Source organism: Staurois parvus, unplaced genomic scaffold (assembly GCF_062004578.1).
Source record: "Staurois parvus isolate SC_StPar_1 unplaced genomic scaffold, SC_StPar_1.0 ptg000820l, whole genome shotgun sequence".
Taxonomy (NCBI): domain Eukaryota; kingdom Metazoa; phylum Chordata; class Amphibia; order Anura; family Ranidae; genus Staurois; species Staurois parvus.
The window spans coordinates 49,940-63,212 of NW_028318616.1; the positions used below are offsets into that span (position 1 = coordinate 49,940).

Below are 13,273 nucleotides of genomic sequence, written 5' to 3' on the forward strand. Positions count from 1 at the left end.
ATCAAATGTCTTCATAAATGTAACACAAAATGTATTCTGCTACACATCCTTGCTAAAATTGTATATATAGTATACTGGAATTTATCCAGTTATGACGCTATACTGGTAATGGCGGTGGTCAGGACTGTAATAGTGTGGAAGGCAATCTGGCGCTAGCAGACACTGGCTGGGCGGGACACTGACAGTGATCAGATATAATACTATAAACTGTCAGTGTACTAATGACACTGGCTGGGAAGGGGTTAACATTAAGGGACAATCTGGGAATTAAAGTGATATCTCACATGGTGTACAGCGTGGGAGGGATAGAGCAAGAAGGTGAGCGGGGACTGGAGCGGGGGATCAGCAGATATCTCACATGGTGTACAGTGTGGGAGTGATACAGTAGGAAGGTGAGCGGGGACCGGAGCAGAGAGTTCAGTAGATATCATCACACATGGTGTACAGTGTGGGAGTGATACAGCAGAAAGGTGAGCGGGGACCGGAGCGGGGGATCAGCAGATATCACATGGTGTACAGTGTGGGAGTGATACAGCAGGAAGGTGAGCGGGGACCGGAGCGGGGGATCAGCAGATATCACATGGTGTACAGTGTGGGAGTGATACAGCAGGAAGGTGAGCGGGGACCGGAATGAGGGATCAGCAGATATCTCACATGGTGTACAGCGTGGGAGTGATACAGCAGAAAGGTGAGCGGGGACCGGAGCAGGGGATCAGCAGATATCACATGGTGTACAGTGTGGCAGTGATACAGCAGGAAGGTGAGCGGGGACCGGAATGGGGGATCATCAGATATCTCACATGGTGTACAGCGTGGGAGTGATACAGCAGAAAGGTGAGTGGGGACCGGAGCAGGGGATCAGCAGATATCACATGGTGTACAGTGTGGGAGTGATACAGCAGGAAGGTGAGCGGGGACCGGAATGGGGGATCAGCAGATATCTCACATGGTGTACAGCGTGGGAGTGATACAGCAGAAAGGTGAGCAGGGACCGGAGCAGGGGATCAGCAGATATCACATGGTGTACAGTGTGGGAGTGATACAACAGGAAGGTGAGCGGGGACCAGAATGGGGGATCAGCAGATATCTCACATGGTATACAGCGTGGGAGTGATACAGCAGGAAGGTGAGCAGGGACCGGAGTGGGGGATCAGCAGATATCACATGGTGTACAGCGAGGGAGTGATACAGCAGGAAGGTGAGCGGGGACCGAAGCAGGGGGATTAGCAGATATCACATGGTGTACAGCGTGGGAGTGATACAGCAGGAAGGTGAGCGGGGACCGGAGCGGGGGATCAGCAGATATCACATGGTGTACAGCGAGGGAGTGATACAGCAGGAAGGTGAGCGGGGACCGGAGTAAGGACTGAGCTGTAAACTAATTAGTGGGGAATCAGCATCGCTGGGGGATCAGAAGGATATCAGCAGCGTGGAGTTTCAGCACAAAGGAGGATCAGCAGAGTGGGGGGAGGGGTATTGTGGGATTACAAGGGAGCAGGAGGGAGGTGGGAAAGGGGGGGGGGGTATGGGGAATGTACTACTACTGAGCCAGGGATGTGGAGGGTTTTGGGAAATATACTACAGAGCGGGGGGGGGGGGGGGGAGGGGGTGTACAATTGAGAAGGAGGAGAGGGCTGAATTAGTTTTATTTTTTTAGGCTTTTTTCCCCTCTGCATTCCCTCTGGTCAGTAACACACCTCCTATATTAGAGCTCCCCCCACTCTGGATACTGGAGCAACAGAGACACCTTTGGACAGCAGCATTGTCAGTCCGGGGGGGGGGGGGGTAGTGTTAGATGGACTAAACGTAGCTATTCTGGAGGGTACCATCGGAGAAAACGTTTGTAATTAGCCTCCAGAAAGGAAGAATCTAACCAAGCTGTATGTTTTATGCCCACAAAATTGTAGCAGAAACTCATGATCACCTCAGGGTGTCTACTTTTCAAAAACAGGTCATTTTGGGGATATTCATAGTGCATTGGCATTTTTATTTGATATCTTTTTTCTGACGAACAATAAGGAAAACAGGTTTCTTTTTTCAATATTTTTTCTTTATATAGTAATAATAATGATGAAAAAACTGCGGTTATCAAATAACACCAAAAGAAAGCACTGCCTGTCTAAAAAAAAATTCATTGGGGTACAACGTTCCATGATAAAAAAATTGTCAGACTATAGCAGCACTGAAAATTGGCCTGCGTACAGCGTGGGAGTGATACAGTAGGAAGGTGAGTAGGGACCGGAGCGGGGGATCAGCAGATATCATCACACATGCTGTGGAGTTTTATAGGCTGGTATTGAAGTAGTTAATCTTCCATCCTTTTAACCGCTTGTCCGCCCCCCTGTGTTAGAAGTACTGCTACAGAGTGGCAGGGCTGCGCAAAATCATGTATATAAATACGTGATTCGCATTTCCGGGTAGGGGGCGTGCGCAGCTATAAATGTCAATCACTGGGTCCCAGCCTGAGATTCCCCGCTGGCACCCAGCGATTGCCAAGCAAAGCTGATGGGAGAGGCTTGTGTGTAAGCGATGCAGGTCTCTCTCCTGCCAACAAGGACATGCTGCTGTGTATTTCTCTGCACAGCATGTCTCCCTAGTAAAACAGCACACAGCATATGATGTAAAACAGCACACAGTTAACCCTTTGATCACCCCACATGTTAACCCCTTCCTGCCCAGTGCCATTAGTACAGTATCAGTGCTTTTTATTAGCTCTGATCACTGTATTAGTGTCACTGGGGATATCAGTGGCAGTTAGTCAGTTCCCACCCAGTGTCAGAATGCCCGTCGCAGTCCTGCAATAAATTGCTGATCGTCGCCATTACTAGTATATATATAAAATTCCAGTATCTGTACCGCCATTTGTAGACACTATAACTTTCATGTAAACCAATGAATTTACACGTATTGGGATTTTTTTTTAGCAAAGACATGGAGCAGAATACATTTTGGTCTAAATTTATGAAGAAATGTGATTTTTCAAAACATTTGTACTGGACATGTTTAATAGTCAAAAATATATATATATTTTTTAAATTGTTGGTCTTTTTTTGTTTATAGAGCAAACAATAAAAAAAACAGAGGTGATCAAATACCACCGAAAGAAAGCTCTATTCGTGGGAAAAAAGGACATAAATTTAATTTGGGTGCAGCGTTGCATGAACGCGCAATTGTCAGTTAAAGTAACGTAGCGCCATACATGGCCAGGTCAGGAAGGGGGGGAAATCCTCTGGAGGGCAAGGGGTTAATTACCAGTGGTATCAAATTTGTGGTTTACCTGGTCATCAAATGTCTATAGAATGGATGTTTTCAGGAATGTATAGTGAGCACAATGTATGAACGCACGGTGTGAGTGGTGAATAATGCGTGTAATTACCGGTTGTGTTTGGCATTCTGTTGCATGCGTCATCTCTATGGATGCTTTTGTATAACATAACAATAAGCGTCAGTCCCGCTAAACATTATTCTATAGGTGGGGGTTGGTGGGAGTCGGTTTTCTTTTGTGTGCTTATATTAGCGTTTTATTTGCTGAGGCCCCATGCTTCAATATGACAGGTCCATAGCGGCCCTCAAACAGGCGTCCAGCATCTTTGTAATGTACACAATAGCAGCTTTACCTGAGAGATCTTATATACAGCAGCACAACGGCACAAATCCAAGTCGGATGCATAGACTAGCACACCTCCGGCCATAATTACTCTAGATCTCCAAACTGCGGCCCTTGGGCTGAATGTGGCCTACTGCTTGCCTTTATCGGTTCTTCCCACTGGCACCATTGATGAGGCACCAATCCTTCCACTGACCTTGACAGTGGGGCACTATTACCACTACTGACAATGATGGGATACTATTCCTTCCACTGACACCAATGATGGGGCACTATTCTTTCACTGACACTCACAACAGGGTACTATTCCTCCCAATGATACCAATGATGGGATACTATTCCTCCCACTGACACCAATGATGGGGCACTATTCCTCCCACTGACACCAATGATAGGGCACTATTCCTCCCAGTGACACCAATAATGGAGCACTATTCCTCCCACCGACACCAATGATAGGGCACTATTCCTCCCACTGACACCAATGATGGGGCACTATTCCTCCCACTGACACCAATGATGGGGCACTATTCTCTCACTGACACTCACAACGGGGCACTATTCCTCCCACTGACACCAATGATGGAGCACTATTCCTTCCACTGACACCAATGATGGGGCACTATTCCTCCCTCTGACACCAATGATGGGGCACTATTCCTCCCACTGACACCAATGATGGGGCACTATTCCTCCCACTGACACCAATGATGGGGCACTATTCCTCCCACTGACACCAATGATGGGGCACTATTCCTCCCACTGACACCAATGATGGGGCACTATTGCTCCCACTGACACCAATGATGGGGCACTATTCCTCCCACTGAAACCAATGATGGGGCATTTTTCTTCACACTGACACGAATGATGGGGCATCATTCTTCCCACTGACACCAATGATGGAACACTATTCCTCCCACTGGCCCCAATGATGGGGCACCATTCTTCCCATTGGCTCCAATGATGGGACACTATTCCTCTCACTAACACCAGTGATGGAGCACTGTATATGTAAACCCTCACCTTGTAAGACAACCCATTCAGCTTAATATAGAAATGAAAGGAAAACCTTTTTTTTAGATATATGTAAAAAAAACATAAACACTTTTCCCCCTTATTATAAGAGATAACATGCCCTTTGGTTATAGCTGCATAATAGCTGGGGGAGGAGAAACAGCAGAACACTGATCTTTCCAGTGACTGGCTGTGCAGGAGGGGCGATCAGGTCTGATCATTGGAGGAGAGCAGGCTGAGTTCCCAGCACAGCTAGAGAACTGACAACGCATTGCTCGTATGCCTAGTGTGGTCAGTTTTTGATAGGAAAGCAGAGGGACTGGCAGGAACACCAGGGATTTCACACAAAGGAAGCAACACAAAGAGAACAGGATAATTTTTCTTGCAAGTACATGGTACGGAATATGTCGGGTTTACATATTCTTTGAATTCAATTTAGGGTGAAGATCTGATTTAACAAGCATTTAACCCTTGAAGTGCAGGGGAGACCCACTGCAAGGGTTCTTTTTTTTGTCCCAGAGCTGTTTTTTTTTTTTTTTTTTTTAATCCCAGAGTTCATTTTAAAATCCCATCCATTCTAGGAAAATGGGAAGAAGGAACAGAGGCTGATTTTGTCTCTAAAACAATAGCAATAGAAGGTGAAGGCACTGCTGACAACCAGCCATCAATCGTCACTTCTACTAAGCAGGTACCGAACGCTAATCCTAGACAACGCTAACATTTGTTTCCTCTCAATTCAGGAAATTTTCCCGGTGGAAACAATGCAGAAGGCGGCACAGCTTGGCTTCGGTGGGATCTACACCAGTCCTGATGTTGGCGGGTCAGGATTGTCACGTTTGGACACATCTGTCATTTTTGAGGCCCTGTCTACGGGTTGTGTCAGCACCACAGCATACATGAGCATTCACAAGTATGTATGATTGCTTTCTGCTGTTCATTTATGAAAATCCAGTTTTAAAGCAAATGTAATGTACTTATATGATATCTTCCCTTGTTTCCCGTTCCCCTCCAGTCAACATGCAATCAAATGTTTTCAATTTATTTGTTTTGTTTTTAAGAATAACTTCTGAGACCCAGTGATATCATCACTGGGTATGTCTGCTTACTCTTTGCTTCCGGAATATCAAATCAGCATCAGAGAATTTTGCCTTTGATCTTTGGTGGTATATGATGAAAACAAAACAAAAAAAAAAAAATGTAAGGAAAGGTGAATAGTATATGGGGCTGGCCAGCATGTGTGATCCACTGCCATGTAGCTGAATACTGATAGACTGTGGGATGGGATGAGATGATAGTGGAATGAGGTGTTCATAGTGGTATAAAACATGTGGAACATGGCTGGAACGCCACCAATAGTTCGCTCAGCGCTGTACATTACAAAGGGTGACAGAACATGTGACAGAACAATACCAATACAATGCAAAACATGAGGGGATCGAGGGCCCTGCTCTTTCCAGCTTACAATCTAGGAGGGAGGGGATGGTGGCACAGGAGGAGATAGCTGTGGGGGATGGAGTGGTGGGAAGAGTGGAGGAGGTCGGCAAGTTAGCAGGGGGTGGGGTAGGCTTCCCTGAAGAGATGGGTTTTCAGGGTGCGCCGAGAGGAGAGTAGGTGATAATCTGATGGGTTGGGGCAGGGAGTTCCAGAGGATGGGTGACACCCTGGAGAAGTCCTGGAGGCGGGCATGGGAGGAGGAGACCAGGGAACTAGAGAGAAGGGGGTCTTGTGAGGAGCAGAGTGTGCGTGTTGGGCGGTACATGGATATTAGGTCAGTGATGTAGTTTGGGGCAGTATGGTGGACAGCTTTGTACATCAGCGTTAGGATTTTGAATTTGATCCGTTATGGAATCGGAAGCCAGTGGAGGGATTGGCAGAGGATATGGCCCTTTTGATATCATTTAGTAACCTATATAAAGAGAAGTGCAGACTCCTGTAGTGTTGGGTCTGAGGAAGAGGTTGTGTCCTCAAAATGCGTTAGCCAGTTGGTCATCCAGGGTTCCATCGTATGGACTCAGATGTTGTTTGGATCATACATCTTGTTCAGTTTGACATGCCTGTGTTTTTATGTCTATTGTAAGTGTGATACTTACTTTGTTTCTTCAATAAATATTTTAAATGATAATGCGCTAGGTCGATGCGCCCTTTTTCTGTTTCTCCATTTGCATTAGTGTATTTGGACCACCCTGGTCTGTAGAGGGCAGCAAGCTGTGCATATTCCAGAACATTCCTATTGAGTCTACTGTGTCCTTTCCTAGCGCAGGAGAAAAGTGTTTGTTGTGTTGGATTTGATCTTTGTCATATCAAAAAACACTTCCCGGTGTCCCTTTAGATGTGCATCCTGCTTCCTGTTGGTGCTAAAGTCTTCAGTTGGGCAGTTTGCTGATTGGTAGCTTCAGCATGCACATCTATAGGGATGCTGAGAATGTGTTCCTTCATATAATGCTCTGGAACAAAATAATTGATGGCAGAGAAAGCTAAAATCTGCGAGAGACTTGCAACAACAGGAAAAGAGGGGATTGGTCAATGATTGAAGTTGTTCAGACAGGAAATGAAAGCCGGTTCAAGACTGCTGCTGCAGCTTTAAAGTAACAGTGTATTTATTTTTCTTTTCTTTCAAGCCAAGTGCTATGGTGTTCACCAATGTGCATGCGCTCCTGAGTATGGCTGTGTGCCTCTATAGATGCACACAGCGCCAATAAGCTATACCCCTGCTTCCTCCTCACAGGAGTTTGAGTGACAGCAGTAGGAGCCTATGGCTCCCACTGTTGTCAGACCAAGAAGAGAGGTGAGCGGTGCTGCAGCCCAGACAGCGCTGGAGCAGTGAGAGAGGTGAAGTGTTTAGGGAGGCAAAGAAGGGGGGGTGGTGGGATCAGTTAGTGGGGCGTTCTTTTTCCTTAATACATTTTGACAGGGATCGGTCTAGGAGAGTGTGGAGGGAGCCTGCTGGAGTGGAGAATTTGTCTCCATTGGCCACTGCTGCTGTCAATCACAGCCAGTGAGTGGGGGGAGGGGCCAAGCCACACTCTGTGTGTCAATGCGTACCAGCAGATCACCCGGCCTGCAGCTGCCGCCCACTCGCAGTACAACTACTGCGGGCGACAAGCAGTTATAAGTAATGTAGCTAGGTGTTAGTGCAGTCCTATTCCCTGTGCTCTTTGTTTGCCTTAGGCTCGCCATACACAGTTCAACCAGTTGGCTGCACAAAGAAAAAAGGCACTGATCCCCCCATCCACACATTTGGAATGCTTGGCGGAATCACTCCTGCTGAGCTACTGTATTTCCTCCGGTGGGGAGCCTTCTCCACAGGTAGGATACATTGATCAGTGTTTCTGGTTATAGCCGGTGGTGCTGATCGTTTGGAAAAAACAGACAGGCTAGTGTACACAGGTCTGTTGATAGACCAACTAACCCATACATGGATTGAAATTTGCCCTGGCCAAACGTTTTGAGAATTACACATATATTAATGTTCACAAAGAGTGCTGCCTCAGTTTTTTTAATGGTGATTTGCATATACTCCAGAATGTTATGAAGAGTGATCAGATGAATTACAACTACTTGCAAAGCCACTCTTTGCCATGAAAATGAACATATTCCCCAAAAAAATATTTCCACTGCATTTCAGTCCTGCCACAAAAGGACCAGCTGACATCATGTCAGTGATTCTCTCGTTGACGAAGACAAGGCCGGAGATCACTCTGTCATGCTGATTGAGTAAGAATAACAGACTGTAAGCTATAAATGGAGGGTGGTGCTTGGAATTATTGTTCTTCCTCTGTTAACCATGGTTACCTGCAAGGAAACACGTACAGTCATCATTACTTTGCACAAAAAGGGATTCACAGGCAAGGATATTACTGTTACTAAAATTGCATCTAAATCAACCATTTATCGGATCATCAACAACTTCAAGGAGAGAGGTTCAATTGTTGTGAAGAATGCTTCAGGGCACCCAAGAAAGTCCAGCAAGCGCCAGAACTGTCTCCTAAAGTTGATTCAGCTGCGGGATCGGGGCACCACCAGTGCTGAGCTTGCTCAGGAATGGCAGCAGGCAGGTGTGAGTGCATCGGCACGCACAGTGAGACAAAGAATTTTGGAGGATGACCTGGTGTCAAGAAGGGCAGCAAAGAAGCCACTTCTCTCCAGGAAAAACATCATGGACAGACTGATATTTTGCAAAAGGTCCAGGGATTGGACTGCTGGGGACTGGGATGAAATCATTTTCTCTGATGAATCCCCTTTCCGATTGTTTGGGGCATCTGGAAAAATCCTTGTCCAGAGTAGAAAAGGTGAGTGCTACCATCAGTCCTGTGTCATGCCACCAGTAAAGCATCCTGACACCATTCATGTGTGGGGTCGCTTCTCAGCCAAGGGAGTGGGCTCACTCACATTGTTGCCTAAGAACATAGCCATGAATAAAGAATGGTCCAAAAACATCCTCCGAGAGCAACTTCTCCCAATCATCCAAGAACAATTTGGTGACGAGCAATGCCTTTTCCAGCATGATGGAGCACCTTGCCATAAGGCAAAAGTGATAGCTAAGTGGCTTGGGTAACAAAACATCGAAATTTTGGGTCCATTGCCAGGAAACACCCCAGACCTTAATCCCATTGAGAACTTGTGGTCAGAAGCGGATGAACAAAAAACCCACAAATTCTGACAAACTCCACAAATTCTGACAAACGCCAAGTATTGACTATGCAAAAATGGGCTGCCATCAGTCAGGACGTGGCCCAGAAGTTGGTTTACAGCATGTCGGGGTGAATTGCAGAGATCTTGAAAAAGAAGAATCAACACTAAAAATATTGACTCTTTGCATAAACTTCATGTAATTGTCAATAAAAGCCTTTGACACACACGAAATGCTTGTAATAATACTTCAGTATACCATAGTAACATCTGACAAAAAGATCTAAAAACACGGAAGTAGCAGACTTTGTGAACGTTAATATTTGTGTCATTCTCAAAACTTTTGGCCACGGCTGTATGGTTGGCTTTGCCTTGTAATGATGGGCTCACATGTTGCTGCTGTAACATGTCGTGGCTGATGGATCTTCCTATGTCCATGTATTTATTCACCTAGCTTGTCCCTGTTATCGAAGGCCTGGTTCATACCTATTCATGTTGCAATCTGCTGCAAGAAAGTGTCCCTTACCCTATTGAAAAACACAGTGGTTGAAAATGCATAGATGTGAACGTGTCCCATGGGAACCATGTTAATTGGGCTGTAGTAAGTTTCTGCAAAACACAAAAAGCACTAAAAAACACATAGGTGTGAACATGGGCGTACTGACAACTCATGGAACCCCTGGGCAATAGGGGATCATGGGGCCCCTGTGTCCTTGCCCAAACTCAAAAAAGCCTATGAAAAAGGTACCAGGGGCATCTCATGGGGCCCCCTTCTGACCCCGGGCCCTCGGGCAGTGTCCGAGTTTCCAAATGGTCAGTCTGCCCCTGGGTGTGAACCAAGCCTAAAGGGACAGGAACCTTCTTGCTGCAGGTCACATGGCGTCTAACGCATGCCTCACTATTTCCACAGGGTTCCATCACAAATATGGTGAAAACATCTCTTCCAGTATGGGAAACTCTCTGTTAATTGCTTTGCCTGTTTGTGTCTCTGTTAGAACTAATTACTGTTCATCTCTCACCTGCACCAGTGCTAGCCTGCGAGAGCCAGGGATTGTGGGATATGTAGTTTCTTCACGGGAAGTGTCAGTTCTTAGACCAAAGAGAGAGGCCATGTATTAACCTGTTCAATGTCATGCCGAATGGCTCATGTTTGAATACAAACAGAAATTTCTGACACAGGAATGTGAAGATTTACTCTACTATAGGCTGTGTGTACAGGGCATCAATGACACCATGAAACTACATGGTCAATGCGCATTTTATGCAGGCGAGAAATACAAGGTGCAGCTGGGAATGTTTCTAATGCCTTTAATGTATTACACTTGGAACTCCCTGTTCCTTGCAGCATGTGTGTTTGGATGATCGATACCTTTGGAAATGAAGAACAGAGACACAGATTCTGTCCTCCCCTCTGCAGTATGGAGAAATTTGCATCTTACTGTCTGACAGAGCCAGGTGAGACCTGAAATGTTGTCATTTAATATCAGCTAAAAATATTCACCTGTCTGCTCATCAGATTCACACAGCATTGCAGGAACGCATGTTAGTTCAGTTCATCCTGAGCAGCAGCACGACGCACAGTAGCAGACAACTCTTCATTGCGGTGTGTTGCTTTGCTGCAAATGGTGCATGCGCCCTTTGTTGTGTGTTTTGGTGCAGTAGGCAGAATGCATGACAAAATTTGCATCGACGTATATGTAATGGAGCCTAAAGCAATGTAGAACAAGGCATAGTAAATTGGTATTGCTCCAGAGCTTAGTAAATGAGGTGAAGCTTCACTATAAAAGAATACCCAATTACATGCAAGAAAAGAAAAATAAAAACGCATTTTTTGCAGGCACATGATTGGATGATGGAAGTCAGCAGAGCTTCTGCTCATTTACTAAGCTCTGGAGCAACTTTAGCTTTAGTAAATCAACCCCTTTGTCCTCTACTTGCCCAAAGCTGGGCATAGATTATTTGTTTTTGTTTTTCGCACGCACCATTGTACACACTATTGCACACACTATAGTACGCACCATTGTGCACACCATAGTACACACCATCGCACGCACCATAGTATGCACCATCGTACACACCATTGTACACACCATTGTACGCACCATTGTACACACCATCGCACGCACCATTGTACACACCATCGCACGCACCATTGTACACACCATTGTACACACCATCGCACTCACCATAGTATGCACCATTGTGCATACCATAGTACACACCATTGTGCATACCATAGTACACACCATTGTACACACCATCGCATGCACCATAGTACGCACCATTGTACACACCATCGCATGCGCCATAGTACGCACCATTGTACACACCATCGCACGCACCATAGTACGCACCATTGTACACACTATGGCACACACCATAGTACGCACCATTGTACACACCATAGTACACACTATTGTACACACCATTGTACACACCATAGTACGCACCATTGTACGCACCATAGTACACACTATTGTACACACCATAGTACACACTATTGTACACACCATAGTACACACCATTGTACACACCATAGTACACACCATAGTACGCACCATTGTACGCACCATAGTACACACTATTGTACACACCATCGCACGCACAATAGTATGCACCATCGTACACAGCATAGTACTGATCTGTCTTGTTTTGAGTGGTCCTGTCCTGTTCACTCTTGTGCTCGGCAGGCAGCGGAAGTGATGCTGCGTCATTGCTGACATCGGCGAAGAGAAACGGCGACTGCTATATTCTGAATGGATCTAAGGTACGTTCTCCCACATGTTCATACACAAGCATATTAGTGTTAGACGTTGAAGAAGATGCAATCACGTTATGTTTCCGCCCCTCTGTCTCTGTCCAGGCGTTTATTAGCGGTGCTGGCGACACCGATGTGTATGTTGTGATGTGTCGTACAGGGGGCAGCGGAGCTCGAGGAATTTCCTGCCTAGTGGTAGAAAAGGGGACACCGGGCCTGAGCTTCGGCAAGAAAGAGAAGAAGGTGAGAAGGTATTTGTGCAAAACAAAGTCAGAGGAATACAAGGAATCTCTTCATAGAAGCCAAATGTAATGCTGCCAGCGATGAGCTATAACATGGTAGTTGCTGGGCTCGTGCTTCAATATTTTTGAGTTAATGATCTGTAAGAGTTATGCAGATAAGTAGTTCTGAATTCACTTGCTGCCTGTTTGTTATCGGTGTGTGACTTAATAAGTACTGGAGTCAGGCAACTTTCAGGAGCGGGTCATCCTACACATTTCTGTCAGTATAGGTTTCATAAAGCCCATCACAGGGAAAGATAGAAAGTCCCCCCCCATCCCTCCCAGCTGTTCTGCTCACTTGTTCTGCCCTCACTTGTTCTGCCCTCACCAGTTCCGCCCTCACCTGTTCCGCCCTCACCTGTTCCGCCCTCACCTGTTGCGCCCTCACCTGTTGCGCCCTCACCTGTTCCGCCCTCACCTGTTGCGCCCTCACTTGTTCCGCCCTCACCTGTTGCGCCCCTCACCTGTTGCGCCCCTCACCTTTTCCACGCTCATCTCTTTGGCTCTCAAATATTTTGGTCTCACCCGTTCCATTCTCACCTGTTCCGCTTTCTCCTTTATCAGTACCACCTGTTTGGCTCCCATCCAATTCACTGTCACCTGTTTTGCTGTCACCTCTTCTACTTGCACCTTTTCAGCTCTCTCCCATTCGGCATCCACCCATTCCACTCTCACCTGTTCTGCTCTCAGCTGTTCGGCATCCACTTGTTCTGATTTCACCCGTTCCATTCTCACCTATTCTGCTCTCCCCAATCTGCTCTCACCCATTCTGCTCTCACCAGTTCCACTCTCACCCATTCTGCTCTCACCCGTTCCATTCTCACCTGTTCCACTCTCACCTATTTACAAAATTGAGAAGTCCACTGTAACATGACCCACTGCAACTTTCCTACTGTGGGTGAAGATCGGTGATCTACCACTGCAGTCCAGACGCATACCGCAGATTGGTCTTCTGGCTTCCCATTCATTGTGACACCATCA

General features: G+C 46.3%; 1 protein-coding gene across 1 annotated transcript in view; it reads left to right on the top strand.

Moving 5' to 3' along the window:
* The window catches only part of ACAD8 (acyl-CoA dehydrogenase family member 8), a 33,262-nt gene that overhangs the window by 5,773 nt on the left and 14,216 nt on the right, over positions 1-13,273 (top strand). Inside the window, exons 3-6 of the mRNA XM_089655118.1 lie at positions 5,365-5,534; positions 10,599-10,708; positions 11,944-12,020; positions 12,117-12,254. Of these exons, the coding sequence (XP_089511244.1) occupies positions 5,365-5,534; positions 10,599-10,708; positions 11,944-12,020; positions 12,117-12,254 (495 nt within the window). The remainder of the gene's footprint in view (positions 1-5,364; positions 5,535-10,598; positions 10,709-11,943; positions 12,021-12,116; positions 12,255-13,273) is intronic.